The sequence below is a fragment of the Rhincodon typus genome, chromosome 6, assembly GCF_021869965.1.
Source record: "Rhincodon typus isolate 14 chromosome 6, sRhiTyp1.1, whole genome shotgun sequence".
In the NCBI taxonomy this organism is placed as follows: domain Eukaryota; kingdom Metazoa; phylum Chordata; class Chondrichthyes; order Orectolobiformes; family Rhincodontidae; genus Rhincodon; species Rhincodon typus.
Genome location: NC_063337.1, coordinates 28,263,333 through 28,284,054, shown reverse-complemented (window position 1 = coordinate 28,284,054; position 20,722 = coordinate 28,263,333). Strand labels below are relative to the sequence as shown.

The 20,722-nt window shown below is 38.3% G+C and overlaps 1 protein-coding gene across 1 annotated transcript in view; it reads left to right on the top strand.

Moving 5' to 3' along the window:
* Positions 1-20,722, top strand: part of nbeaa (neurobeachin a) — an 831,637-nt gene that overhangs the window by 104,509 nt on the left and 706,406 nt on the right. The window contains exons 2-5 of the mRNA XM_048597909.1: positions 4,630-4,861; positions 11,784-11,884; positions 14,154-14,249; positions 20,229-20,350. Coding sequence (XP_048453866.1) covers positions 4,630-4,861; positions 11,784-11,884; positions 14,154-14,249; positions 20,229-20,350 — 551 coding nt within the window. The remainder of the gene's footprint in view (positions 1-4,629; positions 4,862-11,783; positions 11,885-14,153; positions 14,250-20,228; positions 20,351-20,722) is intronic.

Sequence of the window (20,722 nt, the reverse complement as noted above, 5' to 3'; positions counted from 1 at the left end):
TCGGCCTTCCTGCTCCTCTGGTGCTGCTTGGCCTGCTGTGTTCATCCAGCTTTACACCTTGTTATCAAGGAAGTGCAGGTTTGGATTTTAAGTATTCCTGGGTATAAGTTGTTCAGGAAGGATAGAAAAGGAGGGGAAGCAGTACTGGTTAAAGGGTGTATTGCAGTGCTGGGGAAGGATGATGTCTCAGGGTTCAAAGACAAAGTCAATTTGGCTTGAGCTGTGGACTAAAAAGGATGCAGTTGCATTGCTCAGTGTAGTCTGTAGATTGCCATCTAGTGGAAAGGATCTAGAGGAACTAATTAGGTAAATTACAGAGAAATACCAACATTATGGAGGAGTTATAATGGGGGACTTCAAATTACCCAATTATAGACTGGGATACTAGTAGTGTAAGGGGCATGTCTGAGAATTGGGTTCAAGAGAGCTTTCTAAGCAGTATGTATTGAGTCTAATAAGAAAAATGCATTGTTGCACCTGTTTCTTGGAAATGAGGTGGGCCAAATGGATCAAGTGTCAGTGGGAGAACATTTAGGAGGCATTGATCATTGGATCATAAGGTTCAGGATCGTGGTGGCAACAATTCAGAATAAGAAAGATAAATTGGCAGAGATCTAACTTTAATGGGGCAAGAATGGAGCTGTCCTCTTCCTCTTCACAACTCAATTTCCTACCCATCTTTGTGACATCAGCAAGTTTGGCTAACATTCTTTAGTCCCATTATCTAAATCATTCAGACAAATTATTAAGTGTTGAGGCCCCAGCAGAGACCTCTAGAATTTAGAAGAGTCAGAGGAGACTAAATTAAATAAATAAGATCCTGAGGACACTTGACCAGGCAGTGGATGCAGAATCTTTAAATAATTTTAATGCAGAAGTAGATAGATTCTTGATTACCAAGGGGACGAAAGATTGGAGGTTATGCAGGAGTGTAGAGTTGAGGTTAAAATCACGTCAGCTGTGATCTTATTGAATTGTAGAGCAGGCTCGAAGAGCTGAGTGGCCTAGTCTTATTTCTTGTTCATATGTTAGCATATCTTGACTGTGCCAAAGAATCCACACTTTTTATTTCATTGAATCCCTACAGTGTGGAAGCAGGAAATTTGACCCATCAAGTCCACACCGACCGTCCAAAGAGCACCCCACCCAGACTGACCCCCTACCCTATCTCTGTATTTCCCATTCTACATACTATAGGCAATTTAGCATAGCCAATACGCCTAACTTGTGGGATGAAACCGGAGCACTCGGAGGAAATCCATGCAGACACAGGGAGAATGTGCACACTCCACACAGATAGTTGCCCGAAGCTGGAATCAAACCTGGGCCCCTGGCACTGTGAGGCAGCAGTGCTAACCACTGAGCCACTATTCCGTCCCAAAAGATTACCGCCCTGGCAAAAGATTACCATTGACCAGAACCTCAACTGTACTTGTCAGACAAGTACTGTGGCTGAAAGAGCAGGTCAGAGGCTAGGAATTGTGGCGAGTAATTCACCTCCTGACTCCCCAAATCTTGTCCATGATTGACATGAGTATGTTACTCAGAATGTGTTAACTCTCGTTAGCTGGGGAGATGCACTGATCTTTCTTCTTTTGAAAGAAAGTGCCCTCTGCAAAATTCTTCTGAAGTCAATACCAGCACTGAATTGATTGTAAAATTCCTGTGACAATATTTTTGAAAATATAATTGTACAATGTCATACTAAAATTAATTTTAAAAATCTATAGTAAACTAAAAACATCGGTGAAATGTGAGCAGAGATGCATTGGACCTTGATGGATCAAGAGGCACAGTGGACGTGATTTTCAAACAAGATCAGTCCAAGAAAAGTGCTGAGAGCAATAGCAACCTTTAAGCATGCCACTTTTGACCTTGCAAAGGCCTTCAACTCTGTCAACAGGCAGAAATTAATCACCATTCCCTTGCTGCTCCATGATATCATTCAAATAGTGATCCTCAACATAGATCCACCACAGATTCAATGAATTGCAAGCTGAGGTTAGGCAAGGCTATTCATCACACCATTGGCCTTCACCATCTTTCTGATTCAACACACCATTCCGTATCCATGAAGCTTCCTACTGGAGTGGAATTTTTTTTGCAGGATTAGTGGGAAACTGACCAACCTTTGTTCCTTGCAGTCCATAAGCAAGACCATCTCAACCACTATCAAGTTGACACATTCAGCAAGGAAAATAAAACGGGCCTTGGTCTAAACATCTGGAATACAAATGTCCTCTACCAACCAGCTTCCAACATGCCACACTGTTCCTTGTGGACAACGTAAAATAAATTCACATACTGTATTTTAGGAGGCTCTTTTCAGTGTGGACAGACATTGATAATGAAATTCAAATCTGTCTGCAGTGTGCCAGTACAGCTGTCTGAGGAACCGGAGTATTGAAGATAAAGACCGCAACCTGGCACCGTGCTCATGGTTTGCAGGACACTGGTAACGCTGTGTCCTTCTATGTGCATTGGAGACATGGACAATGTATATGAGACATCTTGAATTGGGTTCTGGTAAAAGGTACCTCCAGGATGTTGTTAGTAGATAAGTCAGCATTGGTAATATCATTGACTGTCAAGAGGAAACGGTTAGATTCTCTCATGTTTCAGATGGTTATGATTTTCACTTGTGTTTCTTGAATTTTGTTTGCTATGTATTAGCCCAAATAAGTAGCAAATAACAGGGCTTGCTGCATATGAATATAAATTGCTTCATTATTGGAGGAATTGTAAATGGTACTGAACTTTGTGCAGTCATTTGCGAAACTCCCTGCTTCTGACCTTTGTGGAGGAAAAGTCATTGAAGTAGCTGAAGCTGGTTGAGGAGAGGACACTACTCTGTGGTGCTCCTACAGAAAAGTCCTTGTACTGATATGACTGACCTTTAACAATAATAACCATCTTACTTTGTGCTTGGTAAATGGTATAACTCCTGTACAGAAATGCAGATCTCTGAAAAGAAATACACTCTTTTGGTACTCAGTGTGTGATCCAGTCTCCAAGATAGCATTTTACACCCGAACTCTTCATTCTGAGTTATACTGCTGTTCTTGAATTAAACTTAAGGCTGCTTTATATCAAAATTATCAGGTGCAAACATGTATCGATGCTTTTACAAGAATAAAGTTCTGCAGGTGCTGGAAATAATTAAAAAAACATACAACTTGCAAAAAACGCACGGCAGGTCAGGTAGCATCTCTAGACACTGAAGTAGAATTAACATTGCAGGTTGATCTTCCTTCGATGTGTCTACCAAAATATGTTGTTATAATTGGCAGATTATGATGAACTCAGTTTTTAATGCTCTTCAACTCTACATTGGGGTGACAATAATTTATAAATTCCTCAAGGGGCCTGCCAGATACAGCCATTATCAGTGCAATTCTATTTTGGAGCAAATAAGACTATTACTGAATAGATTGGTGGAATTTTGGCAGCAATAAATCTATAAATTGTAAAAGATACTCAGCACATTGGTAAAATTATAACAAATAAAAAAATTTGCATAGTTAACTGTCAGATGTAAAGCACTGAAGTGAACACTGAATATCTTAACTAAAAGTGCTATGCTGTTTTGGGAGAGGCCTAAGAATGTCTGCAGTCTCAATAGTAACATACTGAGCTATGACAAATTATCAATCAATGAAGCAAATACTATTCAGCATGTTATATTGCACTGTCAATGAAACTTAATTACAAGACTGTCATGTTGAAGTTATGCATTCAAATTCTTGTTTTGTTAATTTTGATAATTTATTGTTGATTTTGGATTTACTGTATTTTTATTATGTATTTTTTTAAAAAAAGCCAAACTGCTGTATGAATGGGAAAATTTTAGACCTTGAGAGGGAATTTCAACAAAAGTATGAAACATAGAAACAAGTCATTTCACCAATGCCAGTTTTGCTTTTCAGTGAATCATTGGTGTTATTTTAATAAGTCCAAAAGCATTCTTTAGCTCTTAGCAAGTTTCATTGGACTTTCATCGTGGTAGGAATTTCTTTAGTGCATTTTACATTGTAAGAAAATAAGGTTTTTGTTCTAATAAATGATTTTTAATGTTCTCAATTTTCTTCTTGCACATCTCCTTTTGTTTCTCTGATTATGTTGTTTCCTAGTTTGGATATGGCTCCATTATTGGGTCTTAAGCATGAAAGTCAATAGGTTAAGAACTGAAAGACCTGTGGATGCTGTAAAACAGAAATTTCTGGAAAAGCTCAACATGTCTGGCAACATCTGTGGAGAGAAATCAGGGTTTACGTTTCAGTTTGAGTGACCCAAAATGTCACCTCTGATTTCTCTTCACAGATGCTGCCAGACCTGCTAAGCTTTCCCAGCAATTTCTATTTTTGTCTTTAATGCTTCTACTGCTTTCATAGATAATTCAGTGAATTCCAGATTCATGATACAGTTTCGATTCAGCACTGAAACCGCCTTACTTATTTTGTTTATAGATAAGTTTTCTGTACCAAAGGGGAGCTTTATAAAAATTGTTGGTGTTGGACATCAGCCTGAATCTGGTTGAAATAGATTAATTTAAATACTATGAAACTGTATAGTTTAAAAATGAAACTGTTAAGCATTTTCTGCTTTTTTCTTTATCCATCCCTCTGACAGCTAGTTGGTGGAGAATTTGACTTGGAAATTAACTTCATCATTCAGGATGCAGAAAGCATAGCATGCATGATAGAACTTCTTGAACACTGTGAAGTCACCTGCCAGGCTGAGATTTGGAGTATGTTCACAGCCATTCTGCGCAAGAGTGTACGCAACCTTCAAGCAAGCACAGAGGTTGGCCTCATTGAACAAGTGCTATTAAAAATGAGCAAAGTGGATGACATGATAGCAGGTATTAATTATTTAAGCCGTACTGATAATATTAAATCTGCTAAAATATAGGGCCCAATTTGATCTTTGTGCAAGTGGATGGGTTTGAATGGATTAAAATTGGGCCCAGAGATAGAATCACTTGATCCATATTGTCATATCAAATATACTGTTTGACTTTTTATGTTTAATCAAAAGATATTGCTGTGAAAAGAAGTAAATTGGCAAGGCAAAGTTCAGTAATTTTTGATTGAGATATTTTTGTGTTTCAAAGACTTGTGATATAATCTCTGCCCTTTTCTGGCATCACTTACCTTACTCACTCTCCCCCATTTTTGCTTTTCACTCCCATCCATCTGTTTTTCGCATTTCTAAAAGCCTCTCTTCTGCTTAATTCCTCTCTCCTTATATTTTCACTTCATGAATTGTTTTTCACCTCATCTAGTAGTGATTTCTTTTTCTTGCTTTTCATTAGCTACCTCACATTTGCCTTCTCTGTAAATTCTTCATTTTGGCAGGAAGATTAAAAAGACAGTGAATTGTGTAAATGTGCAATGACTGCAGAATTTCAAGATGTAGGGGGATTTATTTGTTCTGGTGCGTGAGTCCCAAAATGTTAGAATGCAGGTACAGCATATAAATCAAGAAGGCTAATGTGATACTATCTTTTATTACAAGAGAAATCACACATCAAAGTAAGGATGCTATGTTTCAGTTATACAGGGCATTGTTGTGACTACATTTTGAAATCTGTATACATTGTTAAGGAAGGATGTAAATGTCTTGGATGTGGGGTCTGAGGAGGCTTACTAGATTAATACCTAGAATGAGAAGGTTGTCTTATGAGGATAGGCTAGACAGGCTAGGCTTGTTCCACTGAAGTTGACAAGATTGATGAGTGACTTAATTGAAGTATGTAAGATCCTAACTGGTCATGACTGAGTTAATGACTGTGTGGCACTGTTTTGAAGTTGGGGCGCAGTTTTCTGAGGGTTGTGAGACTTTGGTACACACTGCCTCAGAAGGCAGTGGAGGCGGAGCCATTAAATATTTTTAAGATGGAGGTGGATAGATTCTTGTTAGATGTGAGTTATTGGGGTTGATAAGAATGTGGAATTCAATAGACAAACAGATCAGCCATGAAATTGAATAGTGGAGAAGGCTAGAATCAAATGGCCTACTTCTTCACCTATTTCGTATGTTAACGATGTTTACCTGCTGCTTTGAATCTTGGGTTCAGAAATTACTAACTTTATTTTACAAGGATATGCTGGGAGGCACATTTGGTTTAAGTCTGCCAAGATCTCCGAAAAGCAGTTAGCACGACAACTTATAGTCTTAATTCTCCTGTATGATAAGTTTTTACACTTCACTTGTTAGCACTTAAATCACATATCCTTTTTCAGGACTGTGCATACTCTGCAGATGCCCTTTCATTATCATGTTGGCTGTGTGATGTGTTGTTATGACTGTGCATCTAACTTACTCCCCCTGCAGCCCATTTGCTCCCTCATCAGTTTCATCCTTGTGATGGTTGTTATGCTTTATAACTTGCATTCTTAGCTAGGTCTCCAGAGAATTAGCTACATATCACCTTAATGGTAACAGTATTGGCTACTTTTCCCATCACGCTTTGAAAAGATACTTTGGTTATTCGTATGTATCTAATTATCAATCATAATCAATTGTCTCACTTTAGCCCTTATTCATATCTCCTCCTTTTACTTGTTTTTTTAGTTTTTCCACTATTTCTTCATGCTTCTTAAATTACACTTGCCACATAAAAAGACAAAATGATACATACAGGAATGAAGGATAGAAAAAGACCCCTTTCATATTATCTTCTTGAAAGATATACAATTTGAGTCCTACGCATCTTACTTGCCACCCCATTCATTAGGCACCTATGCTGGAAAGGCTACAAATCCAAGGAATATGCACGCAGAACTAATTTAGGACTGAAAGAAAGCTCTGCCACTGAGGATCAAAGAAGAATTTCCCAATCAGCCAGGTTTCAGAATTGCATTTATCAATATCTCACCTATATATAGTGTATTGGCCTCAGTCAGAAGTTCATCTGACATCCTTTTGAATGTTTTCAGCAAATTCACACTCACCCTGTGAACCAGCAACCTGTTACATAGGTCACAATTCTGAAAATAAATATATTATGCAGCTTTACACAATGCATACGTAACTTACAATTGTGCATCTTTGTCCTCTATCATCTAAACACCCATTCAATCTATTTCCACAGACCAAATCCGTGTCTTTTATTATTTAAAGACCTCAATCATGTCTCTTTGAAGTATATACTTAAGTATTTTATTCAGCATAGCTGGAAATAGGCACAAAATTAGTAGACAGAAATGGAAAACAGAGGAAACAAAAAGTGGTAAAAGAGAACAGAGGATTTTGGCAGTGCTTCATGGTATATATTTCAATGCAAGATGTCCAGTGATTAAGGCAAATCGACAGATGATACAGAGAAAAATATATAACAGCTATTACTAAAGCACAACTTCAAGTAGGGCTTCAAATTGCTCAATGGTACCTCGTTTGTGACTGTAAGGTTTTCAGACAAAAGATGGAAATGTGTCATCCTAAGTTTATATTAGCCTGAGCCATAAGAGTGACTATAAAACGTTGACCTTACTTTTGACCTGGGTTATGTGGTCTTCTTCATAGTGTTTTTATACTTAACCCCACATAGAATCATAGAATCCCTACAGTGCAGAAAGAGACCATTCACACATCTAGTCTGCACCAACACTCTGAGTGCATCCACCCCAACCCACCCACTCACCCTATCCCTGTAATTCCACATTTACCAAGGCTAATCCACCTAGACTGCACATCTCTGGACACAATGCGGAAATTAGCATGGCCAGTGCACCTAACCTGCACATCTTTGGACTGTAGGTGGAACCCAGGACACCAAGTGAAAACCCTCGCAGACACGGATTGTGTTTACAGATGAAACAAAAATTAGGACAGTTGTAAACTGCAAGGATGACAGTGTAGAATTTCACAAATACATTGACAAATTGCTGGAGTGGGCAGAAAGATAGTAGATGATGCTCAAAGTGGGGAAGTATGACTTTGGTACATCAAGAGACAGTATAAAACCAACGGTACCATTCTAAAAGGTATTTCTGGAGCAGAGACACTTGGGTGTACAGTGGTCAATAAAAATGACAGGACAAGTAGAGAGTACTGTATTGAAGGCTACCTTAATAGTGGTGTGGAGTACAAGAGCAGGGATGTCATGCTAAACTTTATGGGACGCTGATTAAACTTAGCTAAAATATTGTGTACAGTTCTGGGTGCTGCAATTTATGAAGGACATAAATGCATTAGAGAGAGTGCAGAAGAGTTAACAAGATTGGTTCCAGCAATGAGAAGGTTCAGTTATGAGGATAGATAGGAGAAGTTAGGACTGTCTTTCTTAGAGAGGCAAAGGCAGAGCGAAGATTTGAAAGAAGGGGTCTGGATAGAGTAGGTGGTGAATAACTGTTCCCACTTAAAAAATGATTGAGAACCTGGGGCATAGTTTTGCAGAAGAAACAAGTGTGACACGAGAAAAATCTTTTTTACACAGTGGTCTGCTTTTGGAATGAGTTGCCTGGAAGTTTGGTGGAGGCAGATCAAATTGAAGCATTCAAGAAGGTGTCAGATGACTATTTAAATAGAAACATTGTTAATAGGGTTGAGGAAAAGGAGGTAGCTTGGCATTCATTCGAAATGCTCAGAATCAGCACAGCCGAATGAGCAGTGGCCTACTTCTGTAATAAGCCTGTGACTTCAATCCTGCAGTTGAATGTGGGAGATCAGCCTGGAGCATGTGGAATTGTCAAGGGGAGTGGTAACAAAGGCATGTGAAATGAGTTAACACAGGAATGGAATCAGCAGTTACTACACAGGTGGAAAAAGCGGTAGCTGAGAGATCAGCTGCACCCTCTGAACTACCATGCTGAAGCACAGGAGGTGGATGGTATGGCTAACCTCATTGAAGGCTATAGATAGGTCAGAAAGGATGAGTAAATATAGTTTACCTTTGTTATAGTCACAGCGTATGTTATTTGTAACACCGATAACTGTTTTGGTCCTGTGTTAAAGGTCAGTGGCACAGAATTTCAACTACCCTAATGCTAACTGAGATGACACCAAATAAAAAAGGCATTGAGGGTGCAGGATATTTAAAATGTGTTTGGGAAAACTGTTATAGCCAGTGCATAGCACACTCAATATCAGAATGGGTAGCTCTGGACTTGCTCCAAAAAGAGGTAGCTGTATGGATGCATTGATTTTGATCTTTCAGAATTCCTTAGATTCAGGAACATTTCCTAAGGAAAGACGGAACAGAGTTAATTAGAGACTATAGGCCATTTAGACTAATATCAGTAATAATTAATCTGCTAGAGTCTATTATTAGGGACATAGGAACAGGGTACTTAGATAACATGACAGAGTCAGCATTTATTTGTTAAGGATTTATGAAAGGGAAATTATATCATTGAATCCCTACAGTGCAGAAAGAGGTCACTTGGCCTAATGACCCTCTGAAAAGCATCCCAATAGAGCCACAACCTCACCACATCCCCATAATCTTGCATGTGGTTTTTATCATGGCCAGCCCACCTAACTTGTGCATCCTTAGATTCTGTGGGACAATATTTAGCATAACCAATCCAGCTAACCTGCACATCTTTGGATGGTGGGAGAAAACAGGAGCACCAGAAGAAACCCACGCAGACACGGGCGAACATGCAGACTCCGCACAAACGGTCACCCATGGCTGGAATCAAACCCAGGTCCCTGGCATGGTGAGGCAGCAGTGCTAACCACTGTGCCACTCTCAAATGTTTAACAAATATTCTAAGAGTATTTTAGGGACATAACTAGTACAATAGAGAAAGGAAAACTAGTAGATACAGTGTATTGGATTTTCAAAAATTGATAAGGTGCTCACGCGAGGTTATTGTGGGATTGCAATAATATATTAGCATGGAATGAGGATTAGTTAATGGACAGAGACAGACAGAATTAGCATATTGTGGTAGCTAATGATCTTTAAACTAGTTAATTTGATAATACGGTGGTACTTTAAATATTTAGGATAATTAGGGCATTTTATTGGTAATTTGATACGATTTTGTACTGCATAACAGTATGCAGTATATGCCCTGACTGTTTCCATTTTCATGGAAATACATATACTTGATTCATAGCCGGTGATATCAGAGGTTTGCTTGTATTTTAAAATGAATCGAACCTGTTCTTACTTTAACTGCCATGTACTGTGTTGTCATCTTGCATTTTAATTCCTGTCTATTTGTTCATTTACAAGCTGTTGTTATTGCACAATTTGATGGATATGAGTGCAATTCTATTAGCTGCCTGAAGTTGTTCTTTGTGGAGTTGGGATGCATTTCCTTAATGGCATTTTTCTTCAATCTCTTTATTGAATGATGTGCTTTTCTCATGCAAATTTGAGTTTGACAACAAGAATACACATTGTCTTATATATTAATAAATTAATAGGACTAACATTACTTTCATTTTTGTGGTTAAGCCACTCTCTGGTGGATAGAACTTTCCATGTTCAATGTGGCTTTGGGTTGAAACCACTTAATGGTGACCCAAGAGACAATGGAGTAATTTGTTGAGTCTTACACAGAAAGGTTGGATTGATTGATTGCTCGGCATTTAGTTCAAACCAGTAACTACAAATGTGTAAAGTGAGTCTTCTCACTGCTTTTTTTCAATTTAGCAGTTCTGGTGTTTTGCCAAAATGTCATGCCAAATTAAAATAAAATTATGCCGAACAATATATATTATCCGAACAATGATATTTATTTTTCTCAATGCTATTATTTGACAAAAATGTAGAGTTTAAGACACATTGCTGTATGAGAGCATTAGAGAATATCGATTCTAAGCATGCCATGGCAGGCAATGTGAATTTTGGCTGGCAGGATTTCACCTCATAGCCCAGTTATATCTGCAGTTGGTATTGATCCTGTAAGCAAAAATAAAATTGTTTTGCGCTGTGGTTTCCTTCCCTTGAGTGCAATAGCTTGCCAATCCTAACTGTCCCAAGAAGATTGGCACAGTGGAACAAACTCTTGCAATTTCATTTTAACTGTAGGAGAGCTGTAACTGCAACAAAATGAATTAACTTTAGCACTTGTTAATGAAGCAATCAAAATCCGAAACCAAGTTATTCTCTCTAATTCTTGCATCTGTATATGTATCACACTTTGTGCAAAATATGCATACACCACAAAATATGTTAACTGTGTATAGTATCAAACAGAACCAGCAGTGAAAGTTAATGTTAACTGCTTGAATCGTTCTAAGCCAGATTTTGTAGTTGGTCTCTGTGCCTGCAATCTGTAGATTTATTTGTGGTTTTAGTATTTTTGATGTGATAATATAAAAAATTCACTGTAGGCGGTCTCTCAATATAAGCAATATTTTCCTTTCGATTTTCTTTATTAGTCTCCAGTCCAAAGGTTTCAAGTGATCATATTTTATGAAGTGTAAACCTATGTGGATTTATATGTTTAAGATTGACGCAGCACTGAGTCATAAAACAGCTTAAACTTTACTTTATTTCAGATCAACATTTAAATGAAATTGGTTGATAAAATTTGTTTTTTTAATTCATTAATATAAGTTGCAGAAGAATAGCAGAATACCAAACATTAAAGCCATTTGCGGTGAATCTGGAATAAATGGGTTTGAACCTGTTAAACGGGTAAGCATTAGTAATTGACAGGACCTTGTCAATTTTTTTATAGCTACAGGACAATTGTAATTCCCATCAATGCTGATTTAATTTCTCAAGTTGCTTTCTGGTTTGTGTTTTTCACATGCTAGAACAGAAAATGTATCAATATACAACGTTCATACTTACGGTGTGAAATATTTCTTTCCAGATTTGTTGGTTGATATGTTGGGCGTTTTAGCAAGCTATAGCATTACTGTCAAGGAACTCAAGCTGCTTTTCAGCATGCTGCGTGGAGAAAATGGATTTTGGGTAAGCTCCAGGTTTAATGTTAATGCAGTGAGACCAAGTTTTTTTTTGCAGTAGTGTGTAACAATAATCCTACGAAAAGTGCAAGGAGCTCAAGAATTTCAATGTTACTACTATTGATATCATTTGATTTAGTTACCATGTTCAGTAAGCTCCAGGTTTACTATTAATCAAAGCTCTTCCCCACAACCCCCACCAAACCCCAGTCTAGTCTTACTGCATTCTCTTGTTTATCTCCTATCTTACATCATGTCCTGTCTAAACAAATCTTGTTCTAGAGACCCAGATGCCACTCCCAAAATCACATTCCTATTACACTATTGACCATGCTACTTCACTTTGCGATTGCCCATATTAGTTGCCTTGATTCTCCCCCTTTGTATATTATCCCTTTCACTTTCAAATTCGCTGTTACCACCCTTCAGGAAAATAAGTTTGCAAAATGCCATCTTTTCTTCAGAGCCTTGATTGAGTTGTTGCCTTCCAAATCCAAAAAGGTAAAAACAAAGACTTTGATTTATACAGCATCTTTCATGATCTCTGTATAGCTAGTTAATTACTTCCTGAAGTATAGCCACTGTCGGAAAATGGCAGTCAATTTGTGCAGAACAGACAGTAATGTAATAATGCCAAAATAACCTGTTTGTATGATGATTGTGAAATAAATATTGAGCAAAGACATCTGGGATTAATCCACTGTTCCTCTTTGAAATTGTTTTGCAGTATATGTTACTTCCACCTGAAAGATTAGGATGTGTGTTTGTGTGGGGAGGGCACTGGAGAGAGAGATGCAGATTAATGTCTCATCCATAAGAGGGTCCTCCAATACTACTGTACTGAAGTATCAGCCTGGATTGTTGCATTCAAGCTCTGGAGTGGGTCTTGAATTGATGATCTGACTGAAGCAGGAGTATGATCAATTAAGCCCAGCAATGCCCATCTTTCCCAGACCCCAAGTTAGATGCCTTCCACTTAAGTTTCTGCTCTCCTAGAGTACCAAAATTGGTCTTGTCTAAGGTAGTGCATGATATCCTACTTGTCTGTGATAAAGACAAGCTGTCCTTCTTTGAATCATAGCAGCATAGAATCCCTACAGTGTAGAAGCAGGCCATCTGGTCCATCAAGTCTGAACCAAACCTCTGAAGGGCAGCATCCCACCCAAATCAACACCCCTATTCTATCCCTGTACATTTCCTGTGGCGAATCCACGTGGCTTGCACATCCCTGAACACTATGGGCAATTTAGCATGGCCAATCCACCAAACCTTCACATCTTTGGACTGTGGGAGAAAACCAGAGCACCTATGAGGTAGCAGTGCTAACCATTGAGCCGCTGTAATTCCTCTTTCTCCTGTATCTTTCTGCCATCTTTGAAATGGTTGACTACACTGTCAATGTCCAGTGTATCTCTACTGTAGATCAGCTGTGTGGGACTGCTCTCACATGGTTCTATTCTTATTTATTTAATTATAACCAGAAGCATAACCACAGTTGCTTATCATCTTGCTCCTGTACAGTCACCTCTGGTGTGTTGCTTGACATCTATCCTTGGAACTTTCTTATTTCTGGATGAAATTTAGTCCAATTAGGTGTTGGGAAGGCTGAGCCCATTATCTTCAGTCCCCTTTACAAGCTCTGTTCTCTGATAACCAACTGTATCCCTGTCTGTGGTAATTGTCTGGTTAGGCTGTCTGCATCTTTGGTGTTTATAGCTACTTTGAGCTTCTGATGACAAATTTGTGTCTTCACTAAGACAGCCAATTTCTGCCACCATAACACTGCCTGACTCTGTCCAGCTTAAACTCATTTTGATTCTGAAACCCTTATCCATGTCTTTGTTACCACTATTACAATATTACAAATACTTATGGCTTGCCTTCCGCATGCTACCTTCTAAAAGCTTGATGTCCTTAGTTCTATGACGTCCTGTTCACACATCACCTCTGCTTGCTGACATGCATCGGTTCCAGATCAAACAACACGTCTATCTTAAAATTCTCATCTCTGTTTTAAAAGCTGTCAACTGCTGTGCCCCTTTCAATCTTGGTAATCTCCTTCAATCCTTTAATCCTCTGAGATACCTCCATTTCTCTCATTCTGTCACTTGCTGTTAGAGCATATAACAGTTGATTTTCGGTGTATGAACTTTGTCTCCATGTTCTGATGTGACCAATGTTTTTATTAAGATAAATGTATCAACTAAATTACAATGATAAAATCTAATCTATCATATGCAACTGGATTGAAGGCTCTTTTCCCAATCTTTTCACAGCCAAGGCATGCAGTTAAATTACTGTCAATTCTAAATCAGATGCCACAGAGGCAAGGCCCAGATACCTTCTTCAACTTTCCTGGACGGAGTGCAGCAGTAAGATTATTAGAGATGTTGTTTAATCCTGTATTTAACCTTGTGTATAAACATCTTTAAGAATTCTAAAAAGCCTGGTGAAGAAGTCGTGCTTCAATTAAGTGGAACTTTGGTTAGACCGCACCTGGAATATTGCTTAGCTAAGGAAGTTCGTACTTTCTGTTAAGTACAGCAGGTGTTCACTAGACTAATTCATAAGTTAATGAGGCTGCCCTTTGAGGAGTCTCGACTTATATTCTCTGGAGTTTAGAAGAATGAGAAGTAATGTAACTGAAACTTAGAAAATTCTTTTAAAGCCAGTTAGGGAAGAATGTTTGCCATGTCTGTGGGGATTTGGGGGGTGGGTGGAGGGGGGGTGGCGGGGAGAGAGAGAGAGAGGTGGCATTTGAGCACCATGTGATGCAACCTCAAGAATAAGGAACTAATCATTTAGGACTGAGGTGAGAAGGAATTTATAACTCAAATTTGTGAGTCTTTGGAATTCTCAATGCCAAAGGCTTTATAATCTTAGTCAAGGAGAGGTAGTGATTTCTAGATACTAATGATGTTAATGATTATGGGGATTGTACAGGAAATTAGTGTTGAGGTAGACAATCTAGATTCTTGATATAAAAAGGCAGAGCATGCTGAATTACCCACTCCTGCCCTTGTGTTGCAATGTTTCTAACACTTAACAGAATGTTCAAGAGGCACTGTGAATAGTTCCAACTTGATATCCTCATATTTGTGTTCCACTAATTTGACATAATCCAGAATTCTATTTGTTCTGTTTGCTGCAATGAAATAAATGTATATTAAGTAGACCCAGTGAGAGGAAGGAATTGAAGAAAATCAGTATTAGTTTTAAAAAAAGGGTACTAGTGATATTAACAAGGCTAAAGGCTAACAGAACTGCAAGGGGAGGTGCTAGAAGCAGAGATGATAACAATGTTTAAGAGGCACTTAGACACACGAATTGGCAGGGAATAGAGGGATATGGATCATGTGCAGGCAGATGAGATTAATTTAGAGTGACATCATGGTCTGAAGGGCCTGTTTCTGTGCCATAGTGTTCTATGTTCTGAGTTCTAAAGGAAGTGGCCCTGGAAATATGGATGCATTGGTGACCATCTTTTATACTCTCTGGACTGGTTCATACAGATTGGATGGTAACATTCGTAATCCTATTATTTAAAAAATAAGGAGAGAAAATATTGAATTACAGACCAGTTAGCCTAACATCAATAGTGTGGAAAATGCTAGAATCTATTATAAAAGAAGTGATAACAGAACAATTGGAAAGCACTAGTGTGATTAGACAAAGTTAGCATTGGTTTATTGCAAGGGAAATCATGCTTAACTAATCTCTTGGAACTTTGTGAAGATGTTATTAATAGAATAGATCAGGTAGAACTGGATTTATTTGGATTTCAGTTTGGCTTTTGATAAGGTTCCACATAGGAGGCTAATGGGCAAAATTAAAGCACATGGGATCGGGATTAATATACTGGCATGAATTGAATGCTGGTTCACATACTGGAATAAGAATAAACGGGCCTTCATTCAGTTGGCAGGTGATGACTAGTGTTTGTAATACAGAGATCAGAGCTTGAGCCCCAGCTATTCATGATACGTATAAATGACTTGGATGAAGGAACCAAATGCAGTATTTCTAAGTTCGCTGATGACACAAAACTGGGTAGACTTGTGAGTTATGAGGAGGATGGAAGGAGGTTTCGGGTTGATCTAGACAAGTCGAATGTGCAAACACATGGCAAATGCAGCATAATGTGTAAAAATGTGAAGTTATACACTTCAATGCGAAAAACAGGAAGAGTTTTAAAGTGGTAATATATTGGAAAACAAAAACAGAAATAGCTGGAAAACTCAGCAGGTTTGTCAGCATCTGTGGAGAGAAAGCACAGTTAATGTTTCTGATCCAGTGACCCTTCTTCAGAACAAAGATCCTTGTGAAGATGTGTCACTGATCCCAAAATGTTAACTCTGCTTTCTCTCCACAGACCTGCTGAGTTTTTCCAGCTCTTTCTGTTTTTGTTTCTGATTTCCAGCATCTGCAATTCTTTGGCTGTACAAAAGGATTTAGGTATCCTTGTACACTAGTCAATGAAAGTGACCAGTAAGGTGCAGCAAACAATTAGGAAGACATATGGTATGTTGGCCTTCATTGCTAGAGGATTTGAGTTCAGAAGTAGGAATGCCTTACTGCAGTTATACAGGGTCTTGGCAAGACAACATCTGGAGTAATGTATGCAGTTTTAGTCTCCCTACCTAATTGAGGATATACTTGCCATGGAGAGAGTGCAGTGAAGGTTCACTAGGCTGATACCAGGGATGGCAGCACTGCAGTATGTGGAAAGATTTGGTTCTAAGAGGGGCTCAGGGGCAGAGAAACTAGATGTATTTGTGCTTGGAGCATTGAAAATGGCAGGGCAGGGAGACAGATCAGTAAGTAAAGCATGTGGTGTCCTTGACTTTGTTAATAGCAGCATAGAGTACAAGAGCAAGGAGGTGAAACTGAAATCATATAAGATATTTGTTAGATCTCAGTAAGAATATTCTGTATAGTTCTGGGCATCACATTATAGGAAGGACGTGAATGCATTGCACAGAGTGTCAAAACGATTTACAAGGATGGTTCCAGGGATGAGGAATTTCACTTATGAGAATAGATTGAAGAAGTTGGAATTCTTCACCGTGGAGAGAAGAAGGCTAAGAGGAGATCAGATAGAGATGTTCAAAATCATGAATGGGCTCGGTAGAGTAGATAGGGAGAAACTGTTCCTGCTTGTAAAATTAGTAAGCACAAGAGGGCTTAGATTTAAAGGGATCTGCAAAAGAAGCAAGGGTAAAGTGAGGACAAACTCTCACAGCAAGTAATTAGAGTATGGAATGCACTGCTTGAAGTGTGTTGGAGGCAAGTGCAATTCAAGACATTCAAGAGGGCATTGGATGAATACATGGGTAAACATAGTTTGCAGAGTTAAGGGGGTGAAAAAGCAGGAGACTGGCATGAGGTGATGATGTTCATTTAATGAGACGGTGCTGATCTGATGGGCTGAATGGTTTCCTTCTGTGCTTTTACACTCCTGTGATTTTGAGATTGGGCTTGTACTCACTAAAGTTTGGAAGAATGAAAAGGGATCTGATTGAAACATAAAATTCTAACAGGGCTAGAAGGGCTAGATGCAAGAAGGATGTTTACACTGATTGGTGAGTGTAAGACTAGGGGGTCACAGTCTCAGGAATGGAGCTGGCCATTTAAGCCTGAAGGGAGGAAATATTTCTTCACTTAGGTGGTCGACCTTTGGAATTTGCTACAACAAAGGCTGTGGCGCCTAGTCACTTAGCATATTTCAAGAAAGAGGTTGATCATTTTTTAAGCTAGTAAAGGCATCAATGAGTATGGAGAGATTATGGGAATATAGCGTTGAACTAGAGGACTAGCTCTGATCATGCTGAATGGCAGAGCAGGCTCAAAGTACAGAATTGCCTAGTCCTGCCACCAATCTCTACATTTTATACATCATTTCTACTAACTTGCTTAAGAGCATTTTCAACTTCAATCTTGAATATTTTTCATCTTCACCCATTAGCAAGTATTCTTAGAATATGCATTTTGCCTGGTTTTCCCTCTGTACCTCACCTTGCATCAATTTATATTGACTTTCATCTGTCACTGATTTGCAGTTTTTCTTACATAAATGTTTGGTCTATGTTCAATTATGCAGCCTTGCATTCTAAGAAAAATATAGGCAGTATTAATTTGTTATAAAACCAGGTGAGTGGTTTTGTATTTCTAGTTTTTTTCTCTCAGTTTTATTCATCACATCTCCACGGTTTTTTCTAATTAGCTTTTTCTTCTCATCCCTTATTTATTTTTAATTTCCTTCTTTCAGTTTCCCTTTCCACCTTTTTGTTTCACTCCCTCAGTTCCTTGCCTTCTCTTGGACAAATGCACCAGGTCATACCTGAAGTATTGTTGACATAAAGTGGGGAAAGGGCACTAGATCCAGTCATAGCTGAAGTATTTGTTTATAGTAGAAAGAGCATGAGGACAAGTAATTCTTGAGATCTTTTTTTGAACAGTGGGGGAATAAGGGATAGTAGAAAAAGTACATAGCAGGAAGCAAGGAGAAATGCTGTTGACTTCCTGTTTGTAATTTGTTGTATTTAGTGAATGGAATGAAAAGTTGAGTAGGTACGTTTCAACAAACAGTAATGGATTTTTTTTATGCAACACGACAATTAATCTGTCATGACATACAAAATATAAACTCCTGCTGCTGTATTCTTTGGACTTGACTATGTCAATGTTCTCCTGGCTTCTAGGTAATGCAACCTTGTGCTTAACCAAAACTCTTGATCCTGTGTCTGAACTCTCACCAATTTATGTTCACCATCACATTTTGCATATCGAGTTATGTTCACACTGTCGAATCTATTCTACCATTCAAGGATATCACAGTCAATCTACGGTGTACCTCCATATAATCACTTATATCTCTTAATATCTTTGGTTATAAAATACTTATTGATCTCAGTTTTGAAGCTAAGAATTGACAGTAATTTGTAGAACATACTTTCAAACTTCTACACTCATAATAAATAGAAGTACTTCCTAACTCCATTCATGAAAAAGCTCATTCCTATTTTTGACTAAATCCCCTAATCCTTGATTTCACAACCAGCAGAAAATAATTATTTCTATCTACTCTATTAGTTGCACTTAATATTTTGTAAACTTCAAGCAGATCATTCCATAACTTTATAAATTTCAGGGAGTAAAATCCTGGTTTGTATAATCTTTCCTCATAATTCAACTTTTGCACTGCCCATCTACCATTTGGTAGACATTTGAAATAGTTACATGACTTACTCAAATTAAGTAATATTTGAACAGATATTATATCTAAGCAAAGAATTCATGCTTTGAAGTTGTTGTACTTAATGTTGAGTCCTGAAAGTTATAAAGTTCCTCATCAAAAAATCAAGTGCTGTTCCTCCAGTTTGCAGTGGGCTTCGCTGGAACACTGCAGCTGACTGATGAGAGAAATGTGAGCACGAGGAAAATGGTGTATTGAAATAGTGAGCGGTCAGAGGGCCGAGGTCATGCTTGCAGACTGAATGGAGGCACAGAAAGTAAGGACAAGGGGAACATTATTGTGGTTCTAGGAGGAAAAAGAACAGATATGGGCAGAAGTTGGAAAATTAGTCAGGCAAAGTTAATGACTTTGTCATTCATAGAGGGGGAAGTGGGAGTGGATGTCCTTGGGGAGGAAACGGGAAGACTTGTTGAAAATGCTGTTTTAAGAGGCAACAACATTAGAATAGATGTCAGAGAAATGGAGAAACTGGGAGAACAAATGTACTTCTTACTGGAAGCAGTGTGTAAGGAAGAAAAATAAATGTAGCTGTGGATCTGGTAGAATTGTAAGTCACATGCATTCCAGACCTCCTACTTTGACCAGTATTTCCATAAACATGAGCATTGGTTCCAAATCTAGCAATGCTTCAATTTTAAGTTTTTCATCATGGCTTTCATACCCTTCCATAACCTTGCCTGCCCCATCAATCTTTGCAACTGCCACCAGCTTTACTAGTCTTCAAAACTCCATTGCTGCTCCAGTTTGGCATCTTGCTGATCGTGATTTTAATTGCTGCAAAGTTTCTGGCCTTGCTTTCAGTTGCTTTGGATTAATTGTATAATTATCTCACTAAATCTCTCCTCCTCAACCATTCTATCATCCTTTTAGATGCTTTATAATCCTTAGATTTCTGGCAAAGTCTTTTATTGCTAAGGTTCTTATTAAGCACCTTAGGATTTTTTTGATCTAGGTCTTGTTGAGAATACAGCTGACTACCATACTACACGTTGACTTGCAGCAGATTACATCACAGTGACAGCATGTAATCAATATGTTCATAAGCCACAATAAAGCTGTTCCTGGCTCTGAAATCTGTTGCCTTTCTCTTTTCCAGGCCATTGCTTTGCCGCCTATTGCTAAGTGGCCTTACCAAAACGGTTTTACTTTGAATACTTGGTTTCGCATGGATCCACTAAATAATATAAATGTGGACAAAGACAAGCCATATCTCTATTGGTATATACTCAAAATTTACTTCTGCACAGTAACAGTGTAAATTGTTTCATAAGAATGTATTTATTAAGTTTATTCTGATAATGTGAGCTGTAATTGTCTTGTGGTTATCCAGGATATAAAAGGCAATATAATTAATAAAATGCTTAATATTTAAGGAGTGGAAGTTGCATTTTATATGGAATTGATTTGTCTCTGCTTAGTATTTATTTGATTTAACATTTTTCAGTTCTATTGTAAATGCAATATATAATATCCATAAGAGATAGTAGGAACTGCAGATGCTGGAGAATCCGAGACAACAAGGTGCAGAGCTGGATGAACACAGCAGGCCAAGCAGCATCATAGGAGCAGCTCCTATGATGCTGCTTGGCC